A 19,426-nucleotide genomic window follows, 5' to 3' on the forward strand; every position below is an offset into this window, starting at 1 on the left:
AGGCAGCTCGAGAAAAGAAGAAACAGAATGAACAAAAAATACGCAAGGGCGGAAAGAAAACGAAGAAGCGAAGCGGAATTTGACAGGTGGTTTTAATAACGGAGGGGGCTGCTTTCCAGCTCGCTTATGGCCGATGCTTGCTTGAATGAAGTTTGCAGCATTTCATTTTTAGCTTCATGGCGATAGCAATTACACGGACACTTGAGGAGCCATCGCGCGGTCTTCGTCAGGCTGTCACCGTCGATGGTGCATGCTCCGGATGGGTATGGAGGGTTATAATGTCTTCAGATGCACAAGAGACACGCAGTGCGTTTCGGTGCCAAAATGAGGGCAAGCACTTTCAGTCACTCTGGCGGCCCGCCTGATCGTGGGAGCGTTGTCACCAGTCAGTCACTGAACACCAATTTCTTTTTTTTTCTGCTGTTTAATCTTAAGCAAGCTTCGCCTTATTTCGTTTGATATTAGATCTCATAGTTTGCGATTGACCAATATTGTCTTCCCTTACCGTCAGGCAACATTGTCATAACATGGCCGAATTCCCTAATATTTCGCCGTATTCATCCCCAAGTGATGTGGCTCAGTGGCTGCGACCCTTTTCTGGTGTCTACAATGTCTGAAGCTCGATTGCTGGTCGCTGCAACAGCATTCCGATTCTGGCAAGATGGATGAACTTCCGCGTACAGAAACTTGGGCAGGTGACAAATAGCATCAGTTCATGAATATTGGCATCTCTACTTAATTGTCCTTCTCCGGTGACCGCTTTTTCACCGGCTAACAAACGTTAAACGTAATCACTCGGCGCAAAACACGCCTGCGTGTATGGGAAGCTTCTCGAATGGTGTCAATAGCTTTATCTATTGTGTGTTGTCACCGAATCTTGTGTAATCTGACTGTATGCGCCACGTAAATTGCATAGTACATTCTGGAAGGCACGCAGCTACTGGCGATTACGCTAGAACGTTCGACGAGTCATGTTTGAACGCCGACGCACTTGATCCGCTGATCACATTTTCGACGACCGCCGACTGTGCACGCCGTTATCGTGGTGCTTTAGTGTAACTTGTTTTTCCGGGGCACACATTCGACCAATAATGAGCCAATTTGTGATTCACAAACCTTGCTGTGTTCATCGTCACTTCAACTTGACACTATGAATCATGAAGCTTAGTTTTCCGCTACGCCTCATCGACCAGTAGGCGTAAACTGTTCTACAGGAAGATAGGCATAGTCTCGCATACATGCATTCCCAGCGGCAACTTGGCTGTTGTCAGGCCGCTGTTTCGCTAGCTGCTTTGGATGGCGGGCAAGATACAAACTCGCACAACACCGTCTCGTACTCAGGAATTCTATCCTAGAATGGCGCAGCGAGCCTAGAGATAGCGAGCATAACGATAGCAATGAGAACGCCGCCACTAAAACACGCATGCGCGGTGAAATGGCCCCGAACGATGTCTGGCTTCGGCGCCGGGAATTCCCCGAGAGAAATACGTTAGGCATGCTGCCGCAGTCGTTTTGGTCAGGTGCTTCCCCGTATCACGGAACCCATCACGCGCTGGTAACTGGGATTATACAGCTCGGGTGTGCACGTTGCAGTTGCCCGATTTTCTTATCATGCCTCCCAGGCTATCCCGCGCGTTCGTACATTATTACTAACTGAGGACATTCACGAGCACCAAACTGTTGCGCGCTGGTGCATTGCGACGCGGCTAAAGCACTCAGCTACGGGCGCGAGGCTCTGCGGCGCGGCGTATAACACACGTAACTACATGCACATAGGTGCGAAGGTCTGGGTATAAGTGGGCAGCTCAGCCAGCTATAGTTGGTGAAAATTTTATTCAAGTCAATTTTGCAGAGGGAAGGGATTTTTGCCTTATGGTCATAGTTCTTAACATGGCAGAAAAATTTTCGTTAGCAGGGAAGAAGTGTGGGCGTGTTGGTAGTTAAATCGTAAACTGGGATACATAGCGCAAAAAATGACACAAGGACAAAGCAGAAACACGGGGCGAGCGCAAAAGCGCTCGTCCTGTGTTCCTGCTTCGTCCTTGCGTCATTTTTTGCGCTATGTATCCGAGTTTACGTTCGTTAGACAGATTGTTCCCAAATATATATATATATGTTTCAGCTTTTATAATATCTGACTACTCTCAAAAGAGGCCGTGATATTCGAAGCTATAAGTACGCTAGTGACCACCCAAGCCATTTTACTGAAAGCAAATTAGTGTTTCGCGTTAAAGCCCAAAGTATTGCATGAACCATGTCCGCAATAAATTATGTGAAAATTAAGTTTCGCGAAATAGAACACAAAAGGTAATGGTGCTTACTCTGAAATGTGATTCAGGGACCTATAGGCGGGATCTATTCCTGTCGCTATTAAAGCGAAAGCCTTACTTGGCTCCTACCCCCGGCGGTTTGAAAACCCGGTGTGCGGTACAGAAGGTCAGGTGAGCTGGTCTCGCGCAGACACGAGCTCGTGCCAGTGCTCGCGCGTTCGTCGTCACCTCCTTCCACAGCTTACTCCGATGCCGCTCATCATGCCAAAAAAAGAAAGCCAAACTTAATTTTAAGATTTAGTTAATTCGGACTCAAGAACCCACGACCTTCTGTGGGAGTCGAGCCCTCGAGCTTATGAGGAAGACGAACCCACAAACGTTGGTGTTAAGGCCAAGTTAATTAAGGCACGCTTAATATAGTGTTAAGACACGCGAACCCATGAACTTTAGTGGGAGTCGCACCCTCGATCTTTGATGTCAATTAGGGCGAAGTTTATTATTGCACAGTTAATTAAGGTAGCGTAAATCAAGGCCCCTGAACCCACGATCTTTGGTGTGCAAAAAGAAGTAATAAGTAGCAACGCATTCGAATGGGAATGTCAACTAATTTAATGAGTGCGTCTTCAGCATGCAGACTTTTGCCTTCACCCTCATTGACGTATGCTGAAGTGACTGTCATTTTTTTTATGTTGATGACAGAAGGACAATACAGGAAGAGTGGAATGAGCTAAGGACAGTTCTATGAGTTTGGTATGATAATAAAGCAGTAACCTGATGGCGTAATGGAGAACCGACCCCAGCTAATGAGATAGATGACGAATAGCGGGAACCGCAGAAAGACCATTCCGTTACCTGATGTCTGAAACATAAATTGAAGAAAAAAGGTAATAGAAGCAGGGTGTCCATATGTAGAACAATGAAAAGAGCGTAGGTTAGGGCATGTTGGTATTTCATAACTTTGAGGTTTTTAGTGCACGAAAAGGAACGAGAGACACGAACGAGAGAAGGAACGACAGAACGAAAGAAAACTAGGCTTCCGTTATATTTTCAGCACATCCATGGATTGACAAAGTACGGGACGAAAGAAAAAAGGATACTTCATAATTCGTACCTGACTCTAGGCAGTCGCTGAACAGCATCAGTTAAATACATCTGAAAATATGTGGTTGCTTTAAGTTTTCACAAGTAAAATAATGAACGGCAGCTAATATACTGTGCTTAAATAGAAAGAATAATAATAAAAGAATCTGGTGGACGCAGTCCAAGATTTGATTCGGGAAATGCTAAATGTGGAATTAGGTGACAAGATCGCACTGGACAGAGCCCATCTGATTGTTGGATAAACCATATATGCACTCACTGGGAAAAGGAATGGCCATCGAAAATATAGAAAAATTCGCCCCGCGAAATCTTAGAGCGTAGAACGCAGTGAATATCTTGGGTAATTCACTTCCAGGGAGACAGGCCCGAGGTGATGGACGATCATTTATGGCAGGCGTTGTTGTTATGCCGAAAAATGCGATGACCATGATGGTTCGGGCAGTTTGACATTGTTAGACTGATGACATGCACATATCTGCTGCGAAGTTGTCACATTCTGCTTCCCCGTGAAGTACGACAAACCTAACGTACCGAACTGCTACAACTCTAACCTTTCTCAAAACGCATGACGCCACAAGCTTCTTTTTTTTCTTTTCTGATATCAATGTACCAGCAGCAAAAGTAAGTGAAACTGATATTCAAATTCAAATGAACATTACAGTAGATCAGGAAAGCAACAAACAACTACAGATACACGTCCTGACCTCGGTGCTCTCTTATGATCATTCCTTTCTTAATCCAGGTCCCAAACAACTAAGATAAACTTGAAACTTGAACTGTTTCTCAATATTCTCTCATACGTACATCTTTTGCGCCTCGAGAGTTCCTCAAACTGCTTTGCCCAACCCTTGCGGGCTCACGCGCTAAGCCACGGGCGTATTACACGTTTGCACAGCACCCAGTCAACTGACCGCACTTTTCCGCGCTCTCTGTGCACGCAGTGGCGCACGTCACCGCTCTCGCCGGCGGCGAGGCGCTCCTTCCATGCGACCTGTCCCCGGACAACGACTCGGTGGCGCTGGTGCTGTGGTACAAGGACGCGCTGCCCACGCCCGTCTACTCCGTGGACGCCCGACGAGGCGACGTGTCGCAGGCGCGACACTCGTCCATCGCCTGGGGTACGCGCGCCTACTTCGTCACCCAGCCGACGCCCGGACTGCGGCTGCAGGCGCTCGCCGTGACGGACTCGGGCGTGTACAGGTGCCGCGTCGACTTCCGCAAGGACCGGACGCGCAACCACGAGAGTTCGCTGCTTGTCATCGGTGAGTGACGAATTTGCGAGGCCGCCCATACGTGACCCCTCGGTGATCACGTGTAATACGGTGAACGGAGTCGGCGGAATCGCGTGCGTGGTCTCCTCCTTTGGGCAGTGATTATTGGGAACAGCTGGCCTTAGAAGTAAGCTCGGCAACTTCGAAGGTTGGGCTTCTTTTGCGATTTAAAGTATAACAGCGTGAGTTTATGGCGAGGGGAAAACGAAAGAACACACAAGCGTGAACTTTTAACGGGAAATAACAATTGAAAGCGGGCATACTTACGCCCCGCGATACAAATATGCGAAAATATCAGCACAGGTTTTATACCAAATAAAAACACGGCTCGTTGTCGCTTATACCGCGGGCCCGTAGTCTTTCAAAAAACGACAGTTTTTTCGGCTGTTATCGCTTATACCGCGTTCCCGCACCCTCTAAAAAACAACAGTTCTTTCGGCGATGAAGAGATGGATGCTCTTACGCATAGTGTGCATTGCTGCGCTATCTGGCAAGCTTTGATGATTTCACGTAAGAGATGATGATGATATTTAATCTACAGATCACACTGCCTTGTCCAAACAAACAAATGGCTGCAAGCACAGCTGTGGCATTTACCGGCTAATAGCCACTTACCATTGCGCAAATTGTTACTGTGCGCACTCTGGTGGTCGTAACGATTGGAAGGAGTGTCTGATTAGATCGCAAACGATAAACTTGCAAAGGCAATATTTTTCCTCTGGTTCATCCTTGATGCACTCCCTGAAATGAGTTGTATAGAAACATGTACGGCAAGTTTCGCGCATTCTCAACAAAATTCTTTTAAAAAATTAAATCATGGGGTTTTGCGTGCCAAAACCACTTTCTGATTATGAGGCACGCCGTTGTGGAGGACTCCGGAAATGTCGACCAGCTGGCGATTTTTAATGTGCACCTAAATCAAAGTACACGGGTGTTTGCGCATTTCGCCCTTATCGAACTGCGGCCCCTATGGTCGGGACAAGGTAAATATACCTGGTAGCGAAGCTTCCATAGGAGCCCATACGTTCAAAACATGGCGGTCCATCGGCGGTTCATGGGGCTTAGCGCCATCTGTATGTGGTGGGAACACTTCCGGCGGAAGAAAAAATAATGTGACGCCATGTCCGTTAAAAGCAGAAGTGACGTAATTTTGTTGTCGAAGGCGCGAAATTTGTTTTGTTGTCTTTCCTTTGGAGCTATATATTCAAATGCCCCGCCATTCGACTTGATGGGCGTTTCTAGCTTTCAGCGTGGAAAGCGATGCAGGAAGAGGCCAGCCGCACGGTTGTCGAAATCGCATCCCTTCACAGAACATACTTTCTTTGGAGGCCGACGAAAGATTTAGGCGTAGAGTGCTGATCCTATTGTCGGTTGCCAAGCCCGTCGGCCAGCGCAGTCTCACGAAAACAACTACACAATTATCTGGCGGTCGTAACCCACTCCCTTTAACTGAACAGATTAAGAACCGATGAAGCTACCCGCGTCACCAAATTCAGACAAACTTCGACAAGCAAGAAAGCACAAACTGTGAGGGGGGCATATTTCAACAGGTGAACTTTACGAGTGCGCCTTTCTGCCCATTTCAAGACGTGCATTGCATTGCGAGTGATAGTGGCGTCAACGCCCCCTGTAGCGATGGGCGCTGAAAAGAAATGCATTTATTAAGAATATTAAAATTAAACTTGTATTTTCTTAACTCGTCACGAATATATAAAAATGACGCAATTTCATTTTCGTTGAATGAATCTAACTGTGTCTCGTTTGAATTAAAAAACGCGTTTTTCTTTCCCAATGTTTGTTCCCTCCAAACATAGTCGCGCTTCAATCGCTGCTCCCATAACCCTCCATGCTCATGTCGGTGACAATCTGTACTGAACCGCTTTTCGCCCGAAGCTTCGCGACCTATTTGAATCGACCTTGGTCGGGATTCAATCCCGCGACCTCGTGCTCAGCAGCCGAACACCATAGCCACTAAGCAACCACGGCGGCTAGAATAAAGTTCTGACAAATGAAGGTAGTTTAAGGCCATTTTTATGTTCTGCTGGATAGTGTGGTAACGAATTGTGCCTGCCATTGTTCTTAACCCTTTAACAACCAATCATTAGCTATGCTCGTCCTAGCTTTCAGTTCGTATCGCCAATGATAAGCCGCACTAGACCAGGCCGCAGCTTCTTCTGCTTTGCTGGCTGCAGACGAGACGAGCTTGTCGACTCAGTTGGCGTCGTGCATTTGAGTTTCGACACTCGAGCACATTGTTCGACCTTTTCACTTAATTTGGTTACCACCCCTAGACATCAATACGCTTGAACTTCGCACGCATGCGAAGGTAAACTCTGGTATTGAGAGCGGATACCTTCCAATAATATTTCGAGTGAATATGATAGCTACACAGAACCAGTGATATAATTTTATAACGCGATTGTTGTGCACAATACTATGCTTGAATAAGAAATTAAATTTTCCATTTGTTTGCGAGTTAACTCGAGCATGAAAGAGTTATGAAAACAGCCAAAATAGAGAAGAGAGAGAAATAGAAGACAGGAAAGGAAGGCAGGTTAACCAGACGCAAGTCCGGTTTGCTAACCTGCACTGGGGGAAGGCGGTATGGGATGAAGAGAGAGAGTGAGAGGAAAATATTTTGTTAAATTGTTACGAGCTGCTCGGCAACACGTGTTGGGCTGCTAAGCACGAGGTCGAGGGATCGAATCCTGGCCAAGGCGGCCACATTTCGATGGAGGCGAAATGCGAAAACACCCGTGTACTTACGTTTAGCTGCACGTTAAAGAATCCCCGGTGGTCCAAATTTCCGGAGTCGTTCACTACGGCGTGCTCATAATCAGATCGTGGTTTTGACATGAAAAACCCCATAACATAAGTTTTTTTTTTGCTTCGCAATACCGGACACAAGAAAAAAAGAAAGGCACGGACTACCATATACTTGGGGCTTAGTTGATTTCAGCCTGAGCGTCGTCTCAGCAAGAATGCCTTAAAGATGCAGGCACCAATGCTTTCGAATGAAATCGCACAACTTTCAAACCTGTCCAGAGGACGGCGCGCATCAAGCTGCCCTCCTTCTCAGTGCAACCTCGCATGCTTTCTCTCCCGTCCGCTGTATACGGCGCGCGGTGCGTGATAGGATGTTGTCACACTTGCATTTCATATGGAACATCAAGGTGACGCTAATGACGACGGCGTAAATTCGCCACGAGTGTCACCGGAAGTGGGATTGCCATGAAAGGAAATTGATTCGCTCCCCGCATTATTTACAAAGTTTGTTGTTCTTGCTTTGAAAAAAAAAGTTTTATTCAGGGAGTTATTTTTTATTCAAGTTGCAGCGATGATTTAGCCGTGTTTACCTCGGTGATACGAGGATGAGTCATGGATATTTCATAAATGCCGGTCTCGTCCATGTCGTTAGCTCGTCCATGACGTTAAGCATGTAAGGTCGCAAGGTGACGCAAACAGCACAAAAATATTTTAAAGCATTCGCCGGGGTTAGAGCCTAAACTTATTTCACTTGAGGCTCAGGTTTGACACCACGAAGGAAAATATTATTGGCGGCATGACAAGTAACCAGAGAGAGAGAGAGAGAGAGAGAAATAGAAGACAGGAAAGGCAGGGAGGTTAACCAGACGCACGTCCGGTTTGCTACCCTGCACTGGAGGAAGGTGGTATGGTGATGAAGAGAGAGAGAGGAGAAAGAAAGAGGGCACAGTTTCGCGCACAGTGAAAGGTTCACACTTAGTCTACACACGGTTCCCAAGACCGATCGACTTGAGGTATTTCAAGAGCGCTTTAGTGGCTTTATGTGCCATCGACGCATGCGGTCAGGGTCCAAGGATCTTCATTACGGAAAGGGCTCTAGAGTCCAGCTTGTTCAGTGCTGTCCGGAGAACTTCGCGCTCGACGGCCTATTGGGGACAGATACATAGGCTGTGTTCATTCGTAAGGGCGTCTATATAAGCAAGCCTCCTTTTATGCTCGGATGTACCTTATAACTACAGCCTACTCCGCGCGTCGGAATTTTATTTTGTCACGTCTGTCGGCAAAGTATATCTCAAAAAGATATGCCTGAAACTGTTAAGTGCGCTGCCGTATGACGTTTGTCTATAATATATGCTTTAGGTGACGGGAGTGGCCGCGGAACTGCATTCAGTCAACACGCTAGGAGCCTGGCCACATGACATTGGAGACAATCGCTTGTGTAGTTTCTATTTTTAAATAGTGTGAGAGCGCTATTCCACAGATGTTACACAATGCGAATGAAGTGTGGGGATGGCTAGCGCAATGGAGTTTGAGCGTCAGTCGGAACTGCGCCCCTACGTCAGACTCGCAGTGAAACCGAAGGAACGAATAACCTTGTTCGTTTATCAGTTACCCGTTTCGATCTTATACTTACCGCCACTCAGTTACCACTTTGTTTTGTTAATCCATGATTTCCGTAGGAATCCATCGGCGCTAGCGTTCCGTGTACCAGCGAAAAAGCAAATCGGATCATTTAGTGTTGTTTTCATCTTGGTCGTTTCAAGAGATAAAGATGTGCCTGTAGAACATCGGCAGGCGTGTTACCTGGAATTCAAGTGCGAAATAAGTAGTAAACTGAAATCCGGTGGCGCCTACAGTATCCGAGTGTCGGTAAGATGCTCAGGAAAGGAAATGGACTTGCTGCTTAGGCGACCTAAATTTCCTTAACACTTTAAGGCAATGTGTACAACGCCAATATTCTACATCAACAGCAAATGCATTGATGAAAGTAATTATTTTTAAAATATGTGGCGCACATATTCAGACACTGCTGACTGGAACTGTGCTGAAAGCTTGAATAAAAAAAATATGCAAAATATTTTAGTAAAACGAGAAGTAAGTGAGACGGTCGGTCGGTGTGACTATGTCTTTGTATGCAGCGGGTTCACTACTTTCAAAGTTTTCCACAATGGGTTGCACCAGGCATAATCTTCAAGTGAGCCGATAGGTACAATGTTCTATCTTATATTTCTGCAGTTGGTTTTCACATGGAGTCCGCATTTTGTAAACTAGACAAAACGCAATAAAGAATCGAAAATTGTTATTGTATTCTGGAACTGTACGCTTTTCATAATCCTGAAGATGTGAAAAATGTCATCAAATGAAGCTTTAAAACGACAGATGTAATCGGAGCCTGAAAAGCTTAATAGGACATGTTCGTTGCGCATTTATATTATTATTTCACAATGCTATCAAATTAGTAGCTAATAACGGGCAATAAATTGTTTATGTTGCCGTGGTTTCTTGTGAGGTGTAAGTCGGCGCCATTGGTCCTTTTTTTTTCTAGTTTCTAGCATTGGGGGGGGGGGGGGGGGGCGCTCCACGTGTTGTGATAAGTCACGCATTAGGTTTTAGTGAAAACAGCACGAACGAGTCAGTTCATGGTAAACTTCAAAAATAGTTCCTCAGTAAAGAGCTGATTTGGTAATACCTGCCGGTAAAAAAAACAGGAAAAAGGAGAAGCAAGTACAATGGTGGTGCATAGTTTCTTTTCATATTGTGGTCAAGACTTGTTAACTAATTTGTTTTTCCTGTTTTCTTTGAAGGCAAGGGCCAGTACCGTCTCACCGAAATGGTAAAGTGCGCGTAAAATATAAACAAGCAAAAAAAAGCAGCAGAAAGCAGCAGATTTGAAAGCAAAAAAAAAAGCACTTGCAGCCGTCGCTTTGTTCTTGCTGTTTTATTTTTGTCTCCGATGAGCATTTCCAAGTCATTGTAGCAACAATATCTTGTTTTCGCAGTTTCCCTGATTTGCTCAATCAATATGAAGAGAAAGAAATCAAGTTTTTGTCTTTGCAATGTTTTGCTGCCTTTTCCTCTGCTGCTTCTCATGACATGAGAAGCACCCTGTTCACATGAGAAAGAAGGCGTCAAACACGTTTTACCTAAATGCAACGATAACCTATATACTAAAAGCTGTTTTGCAAGCAGGTGTACAATGTAACTAACGTGAGCAGTATAGCCGCATGCAGAGGACGTTGATTTACGTCCAGAACAGCACTGAATGTGAGGCACTCCGCTGGGTTCTGCTAAACCAACCGGAGAGAAATCACGGAATCCAGCTAGTCCGAGTGAGCAAAACTGCAATTTCGCTTGTTTAGGTAATACCTGCTTAAGCCCACTACAGTTGACAGAATACCTTCTCCTCTTCCGTATTGGACAAGACAAAGGAATGCTGCAAAAAAAAAAAAAGAAGATGCCGTGCCAAACGATCGTCTTAAGAGCCATTCACGCAATGCCCTTTCCAGGAAATGGTGCCCATTTGCTCCAAGTGGCAGCAGCCCATTCTCCTAACCTAAGTAATAGATCGGCATCCTGGCCACCTGATTAGCGCCTGAGTGACAGGCATAGCAGCAACTCCGCGGGGCCATATTATCAGTAACAGACTCTTTGAGACTGGCCTTGTGTTTTATTAGGGCAGCCAGCTTAGTCCCACATTGCGAAACCTGCCAGACGGTGTGTGGACCAAACAGGGGACCAAACAAGGGAACAAGGAGCCGCTGAAAGACGGTCACCGCAAAATGACCAACAATTTCGCGTGTGAATATTTTTTCAAAGCATCGAACGTACTGTCAACCACGAAAGTTAACGGCACAGGGGATTTGAGCAAAAAAATTCCGAGCATTAAAACCGAACCGCGTAATGTGGCTTGCGATATAGTATAGGCTGGAAATGCGAATACCAAGCTGCGTTCCGAGACTGAGGAGGACATTCAACTTTTTCTGAAATACCGCGGTCCGTAAATTTTGTGATCAACTTATTGTTCATATGGTCCAAAACACCGTATCTTTAAACTCCTGGGTATTCCACGAACGATAGAGCAGAAAAGAGATCTATTCAGTAATATTACATGTGCATTGTTCACAAGATGAACTAAACAATGATGAGTAAACTTTTCGGCATTCGGGCTATGCAACAGCTTGCTTCTTGAAACTAACGTGTTAAAGGAAATAAACAAGATAGCCGTCCAATTAGAAATTAGTGGGATTTCATTTATCTTAAATAATGTTTGAGGCATTCCTGAGCCATACGAGTCCGCGACTGTAAAGCTTTTAACAGAGTTTAAATTTAATATCTAGTACGGGATTATTTATGTTTCAGGTTAACACTCACGATTACTTCTTATTGTTTTGCGCCAATGCTTTATAAAATTTGACAGCATCTTGAATGATTACGCATAGTGAGCAATACTTGGAGCCACTGTTTCCCGAACACTTCTGCTTTGTTTTCTGGTTTCCACATCATTACCTTAGAGCGAATAATCGATTTGCCGCGCGAAGTGCTTTTGCCTTAGTATCCCCATTTTTGTACTTACAGCATCGCTGTTCTTCCATACTTGTGCGCATGCCCAATGAAACGAAATGACTTCGACCATGTTTGTCTTATCCACGGATAAAAAAAAAGCTTGTAGTTGTTGTAAATTTGAGGAATCGTATGTCATTAAAGCGGCGTTTTGTCTGAATGTGTAGAAGAAAGAAGGCTGGAATGATTCATTCTGTGTTGCCTTTGTCTGCTTACAAGAATTTTTTTTTTGTTTAGCTGACACAGAACGCTTTTTTAAAGTTTCTTCGAATTATGATGAAACTCGCAGAATAATGACCATGCAGACTACCTCGAATATCAGCCTCAGGATAAACAGGCCCTCTCCTGGAGTTTTCCTTAACATACGACGATGCAGACTCTAATCGATTTTGGTACGTTTTCTAATGTTATGCGTTTCATGAATAGGTAACTTTCGATATGTAAATTCTTCCATGTAACGTTGCTTTTCACTGGAAGCCAGTGGGAAGCAATCCGGAAGTCGAACTCAAAGGAACCGAGTCATCACGCAAGCGCACACTCCCAATCGAAGCGCTTGCCTCTCAGCGCTTGTCGTTGGGACGACGCGGAAGTGCTGCGTTTCAGTCGAAAGGGAGACGTAGTCTTCGCACAGACAAGAAATTGAGAGAAGGCGCAATAAACAGTAAAGCACAAAAATCTGAGCTTTCAAATTCCGCATACACAGCGTGGTGCAGCAAACTCTGCGTCGTAGGATAATGAATGCATGCGTATTGCCGACAGGGCAGTGCCGGCGGCTGAGATAAGTAATCAGTCGGAGCTCGTTTTGAAACTATAGCAATCTCCGAGTAGGACACAAACTAATCTTCTTGATGAATACGTAGGGGGAAGGGAAATGATTAGAAGGCACGAGAAGCTGCCAGTACATTAAAAATATTTGGGTGTAATAGATTGTGAAGGCATCACTTCTTTAAAAGTTCTTTCAATGTTCCTGTCTTTCATTTTCTTTAGCTATCAAAGCAAACTCTGTGTAAGCTTTCCGAGTTTACGCAATACGCTAAAGCACTATGATTTAGCCGGCTGCGCTAGAGAAGACCTTTTGCACAGCGACAATTTGCGTGTTCTCGTCTTTCTTCACTTCATGACTGTAGTTTGTCTTCACACTGCCTTTGTATCAGCCGCTCAAAGAAACGGCATCAGAGGAAAAGGCCGCTCACATGGAATGTAGCTTTATAATATGTCCCCTATAGCGCCATATTCAAGGTGAGATGAGCTTTAGGAACAAGTAAATTTATTGAGTTTCGGCATGCTGTTTCATCTTTCTATATATTTTTACGTTATATATACAAAAGTAAAGATGTATTTACAATATTTATATAAAGAAGTTAGATAAAGATGTATTTACATCATCTACGCGAGAGACAACGATGCTCAAATGAGATGGCGGTCGAGAACGATTCTACCTTTACACGTCAAATAGTCTTCTTCTGCATGGCGCCACTCTGGATTGTGCCGTAACACCCGCCTGTAAAGGCGCCGTCTCGGCGCTAACTATAAGGGAGGTGAACACGCGTCAAAGTAAGGCTTCAAGCGGGACACATGTACAACTTCCGTGGGAACACGCGAGTCCAGCGGAGCGATCTCATAGTTGACATCATCAAGCTGACGCAATATATAGGGCCCTGTGTAGCACGGCAGCAGCTCTCTAGACAAGCAGACGCGGCGACATGGTCTGCATAGGAGGACAACGGATCCAAGAGGAAATCGAACGTCTCGGTGTCGGCTGTCGTAACGGATTTTCTGCGGGACCATAGACTCAGTGAGGCGGGAGCCGACAATCTGGTCTGCCGTGCATGCCTGAGTGAAGACGTTTTAAGCACACTCACTGGAAGTGCTCGTAGAGGAAGGAAGTAGTGTGTCAAAGGGCAAAGAAGGGTGGTGGCCGAGCAGAAGGTTGAAGGGTGAAAAGTCAGCGTTCTCGTGACGGGACGAATTATAGGCAACGGTCACGAAAGGTAACGTGCTGCCCCAAACAATCTGGTCGTCAGAAACGTACATAGACAGCATTTCTGTCAACGCGTGATTGTGCCGTTCCGTCAGCCCGTTTGTGTGCGGGTGGTAGGTGGTGGAAAGCTTGTGCTCTGCATAACAGAAGTGAAGTAGGTCTCCAACTACTCGGGACAAGGAGGTGCGGCCGCGATCAGTGAGGAGCTGCCGTGGTGCACCATGATGGAGGATGATGTCACGTTAAAGGAAATCTGCCACCTCAGCTGCACAGCTTGTGCGCAAGGCTCGCGTGATCGCGTAGGTCGCGTAATCAGTCGTGGCAACGACTCACTTATTGCCAGATTGGACCACGCAGTGGTTCACGTTGTCGATTCGCAAACGTACCCAGTGGCACATTCGCACTGGGACATAACCAAGGCGCAAATTGTCGTTTAGGAAATACACACTGTGGCACATTCCAGGTTGTACAAACCCAGTGGTCCAAGTTGTTGATTCGCAAACATGCCCAGTGGCGCATGCCCAATTGCACATAACCAGAGACTCAAGCTATCTATTTGGAAATACACCCTGTGACACGCGCTCGGTTGCACATACTGAGTGACCAAAGTTGTCTATTCGTATATAAACTCTGGAATTTTTCTATATTTGTACATACCAACCGACTGTGGTTGTCCGTTTGTTCAAATACCTAATTGGAAATACCCTGTAACCTAAGTTGTCAGATAACCAACAGGACAGTGGCAGCCAGCACCAGTAAAGCGGGCTAAAGAAGCAAAGAAAGCTTCACCTAAATAATAAAAAAGAGATAAACAAACGCTGTACATCCCGGCAGACCTTATTAAGGCTGGCACCAGAAGAAAGAAAAAAAAATATCATAGACAGGCCACGTATAGTAATACGCAAAGATGGTTTCTTCAACTTTGTTTTGAATGGTGCACGACGAGAACTAAAATCCGCCGCCGGGAAACCGCACTGAAAAGAGAAAGATCTGAGTGGTTTTGCATTATATACCGGAAGCTGTAAATTACAGTATTCCAGTTTACTTTGCATTTTATATTAGAATTATCTCTCGCAACGAGTGACTGAGCCCACTAAAGCCTGTAGTGGGATTACTGTGTACCTATTTTATATGACTAAAAGCAGAAAAGAAGGCAAACAATCAATCATTATACGTCACGAGCCTAGAATTATTGTCGGAGTCAATATTCGCTAGTATTCCGAAGATTTAGGTAATATTGTTTTAAAGAGAAAGATCGGTTTATTAAAAAAAGTAACTAAAATGAAACCACAAGATGGGCGTCTTGAAAAAAGAAACACCGGCTACGCTGTTCCCAGGGGAAAACGGATATAACGTAGATGAATACATGCACTCTTAAGCAAAATTACACCCTTTGGGTCGTATCTTGCCACACAATAATAATTGTCATCTGTCTTAGTCCGCATTTCCTTTCTTTAACGCTGCGAGCCCTGTGCTTCCAAGTCACGAACGGCATGCGCGTTATCAGCACGACAGAGCATTCTCGACAGGAAAGTAGCGAGCGCAGTGTTTTGAAGAAAGGAAACACGATCAAGACAGATAACGATTATTTTTGTGTGTCAAGATACAACCCAAAGGGTGTACATGTGTTTAAGAGTGCAGCACATACAAATAGCATGAGTTAAAAAGAAAGAGAGAAAAACAGGTGAAATAAATATAAAGAGTGTTATGTATTACATCAGCAAATGTGTAAGAAAGTATATTGAAACATGGTCACTATAGAACGCACATTACTAACCGAAGAAAATTGTGCTCAAGCTTACCAGCTCGCGAAATGATATTAAGTCAGAAAAGTTAGGTACGCATGGCGATAACAGTGCAGGGTAATTGCGTAGAGCTTAAGGACCACTTTCGCACGCCCATTTCAGTTGCTTTGAATGACCTTTGTGACCCACTTTACCTTAGCATATAGATATTACCATATGAACTCGCGCTCTATTATCTAAATGGAAGGTGGTGCCCACATTCCTTCCACAAAAAAAAAAGGAAAACGTTTTATAATTATCATCAAAAACCAATACAAAAAATCTTACTGAGAACAAACAATTTCAGACGTAAATTATGTCCATAAACACACATTGGAGTTTCTGAATGATGGCAAAATATGACCAAGCAGAGGTGTTTCTATGTAATACTTACGCGTTGTTACGTTTTCGCTAAAGGTCATCGTCGAAAAGGGCCTCTAATGCACGGCTGCGGCTGGCGAAATTCAGTGAAATGCGAAAGTGATTAAAGGAGTGAATACTGCTGTGTGAAACGTAATAACTTTTTGGCCTCGCTCACGGTACATTACTTCGCCGCGAAAATTCTCGTTTGCCCTAAAGACGAGTTCAGAGCACGCAAATCGACGTTTAGGGTAATCAAGGTTCACTTCTCTTGGGCCACCTTGCTGTAAATTTTGTATTTGTACTCTTCAGAGTTTTTTATTTATAACTCTCGCTCTACTAAGTGCTTAGTTACCTTTTCAGGCGTACACTTCTTTTTCATTATGCTGAGCACGATGTTCACTATCAATGCCGAACGCTTATTCCCTCGTTCCACTTTCGTTTTCCGGCCCATCTGCATGGCTTGTTGGCTTGGTGCGATGTTTCATTTCGGTCGTGTTCTTCGTTCCCGAGTTCCCGTGCGATGCCTAATGTTCTAGTCTTTCCACGAGAAATGCATTTGGTGAGGCGTATTAATACAATAGACCCCCCCCCCCCCTTTCCCGGTAGTATTGCTGCGAGGAGGAGTCCAAACATGTTCCTTACCTTCAATCTTTTGTTTGTATTTCCGCTGAATCTCGCAATGAGTTTCTTATGTGAACCGTAATGCATAAGGCGGTTTCTTATCTGGAATGGGTGTGTTAATGCTTTTTCAACTGCAATATGCGCGCTAGGGGAAATGCATCATTACCAGCTACGTACCATTTCCTAGAAATTCGATTACATCTTAATGGTTCGTTGTGGTCGATCATTATAATAGCAAATGTAATCACATATCTCTGTAGACCAGTTATATTTGTACTTTGCGTGCCAAGTCAGACGATTCTCTCATGATAGTGACGAGGCCTGTGCCTACAGCGTGGCCAACAGGAATGACAGAAGTCAGTTTACTAAGGTGGAAACCACAGTCTCCAGACCTCTTGCAAGTTCTAGGTAGCATTCACCTTGCCCTGATCTAGTACGCCTATTTTACCGTCTTCTAGAGCACCGTGATCAAGAACAAAATTATTAAAAAGTGTGTTAAAAGTGAGTATTCGGTAGGGAAGGAAATGGCGAAAACAGGAATCATACGACGACCGAAGTGAACTTTTTACTTTAAAAAAAAATTAGATGCCTCTCAGCGTAGAAAATAGGCAGAAATATCATTAATGGTTGGTTTTTCCATGGCACGTGAGCCTTGACTCTTCAGGGAGAACAGCAAAGACGCTGTGTGTTTGAGAAGCGCTCGTGCAGGTGTCAGTAAAGAACAAATATATTTCGCACATTAAGGAGCGCTTTAAGGTGTTTAGTCAGTTACATTAGTTGCCCAACGGCTCAGAACATTCTGTTGTCTATTTGTGTCACTGTAGCAGTGTCAGAAAAATTATTTTTGCATCTGCATTTCCAATTTTATTGTTCTGCGCTGCTACCCTTTGATTTAAAAAGAAAGGCCGGGGGGGGGGGGGGGGCAAAAGCAACGTACACAGTGGCGAGTTGCACTTTCACTACGCGCATGAAACATATTGACACGTGTACTTATCTTTATCGGGCGACCACGTTTCGCCGCATTACAAATGTTATCGCACAGTGCGGGACGCGCCTGCATGTATCCGAAATTTCTGAAATGTTATCGATGCTTGTTATCCGCTTGTGCTATCTTATTTCATCGCCTGACACGAATGGTGTAGAACTTTGTGGAAGGCGCGCGGGTCCCAATGATTAGTCCGGAACATTCGACGACTGCTGTATAAAAGCCGATGCGCTTGACCCCCTGATCAGATTTTCGACGATCGCCGACCGTGTTCGCCGCTCTCGTTGTGCTATAAGTGTAGCCTGTTTTTGTGGGCACAGGTTCGCCCAATAAAAGTTCCTTTTGTCTTTCACAGTATTGCTACTGTGTTCTTCAACGTCACCACCACGAGACAACATTTTGTAAAGCACTTTTTTATGCCTCGAACGGTGTATTTAAATACGTACCCCGGCCGCAAACACAACGATGACATCGCACATTTTATGATAAATTCCACCGGCAGATCCGGAGCAAGCTTTCTTGATCTAAAGCGAAAGATCAGTATTCAAATCCGAGTATTCCATGTTCAGTAGATTTGGAGCGGATTCACGTGTTCCACTGGTCGTTTCGGATCAACTCGCTACGCGATGAAGCGATCTCTCCAGTACAGCCATCGGGGCATGAATTCCGCCAGAACTTCAAGGACATCGTGCACGGCACTTCGGGCCTGTTAAAAAGAGTAGGAAGGACAACAGGAGTTTGATGTTCACGGTATCGTCGGCTCTTCGAAGTCGTTCATAAGATCGCCGTGACAGAAATTCGGTGTAGCCTCGAAGGTAGCATCCATGCGGATTGTTGCAAATTCAACACAAACGTCGAGCACAGGATGTCAAAAAACACGCTCGGGAACAACGACTAGCCATGGGAACGCAGCGTGTGAAAACGAAACCAAATTTTTGGGAGCGGTTGCGTGCGACAGCTTCAGTCGCGATCCGGCGCCGATACACTGCCGGATTCGTATTTGTGAAATACGAGGACCCGCTAGAGGATTATGACGACTGCTGCAGATCTACCAGCAGAATTACTCATTTGTCTAAGCAAGAGGCATGGTACGGCAATCAGCAGGAAGACTATTCGGCCGTGTTTTGCATGGAGCTATCGTTTGCAGAATTTGCCTAATATGTACACCAGAGCTGGTGGGTCTGGCTTCTACTACTCGCAAGTTGACCTTCTTCCCATTTTCATGGCTTCCTTCCCTTATTAATTGTACATTTCAATTTAGAAAAATATGCATTCATATGCTACTCTTGGTTCTATATGGTCATTACAAAAAAATTGCCTCTAGATTCACCCTTGAGATAGCATGAGAGATCTTATCGGCCACTTGCCCGTTTCCAACCAAGTTCACGTACTGCGTTAGGCCTGCGGTTGAAAGGCTGTTCCGCATCCACCTCCTTGGCCGGAGTGCCTTACATTCGAGGGTTAGGTTAGGCGCATATACAGGGTTTTCCAGCGATCACTTTCAAAACCTTTTTTTTTACTCTTGCCTGCGGCACATAGCATAGTTCTCGTTTGTAACCTGGTCTACTAGAAGAGGCAGACATTACTGATTAAGATGTCTAATTAAGTTTGTAACTAATTACCTTATAGCACATATTGCAATTTCGAAATTCTAACGGGTGAGACTTCAAGGCATATCCACTTGAATATAATTGTGCGAGTGAGATTATTTACGACATAGGCAC

General features: G+C 44.9%; 1 protein-coding gene across 1 annotated transcript in view; it reads left to right on the forward strand.

Moving 5' to 3' along the window:
• LOC142583014 (cell surface glycoprotein MUC18-like) overlaps positions 1–19,426 on the forward strand; it is a 310,093-nt gene that overhangs the window by 245,179 nt on the left and 45,488 nt on the right. The window contains exon 3 of the mRNA XM_075693242.1: positions 4,313–4,633. Coding sequence (XP_075549357.1) covers positions 4,313–4,633 — 321 coding nt within the window. The remainder of the gene's footprint in view (positions 1–4,312; positions 4,634–19,426) is intronic.

Source organism: Dermacentor variabilis, chromosome 5, assembly GCF_050947875.1.
Source record: "Dermacentor variabilis isolate Ectoservices chromosome 5, ASM5094787v1, whole genome shotgun sequence".
Taxonomy (NCBI): Eukaryota; Metazoa; Arthropoda; class Arachnida; order Ixodida; family Ixodidae; genus Dermacentor; species Dermacentor variabilis.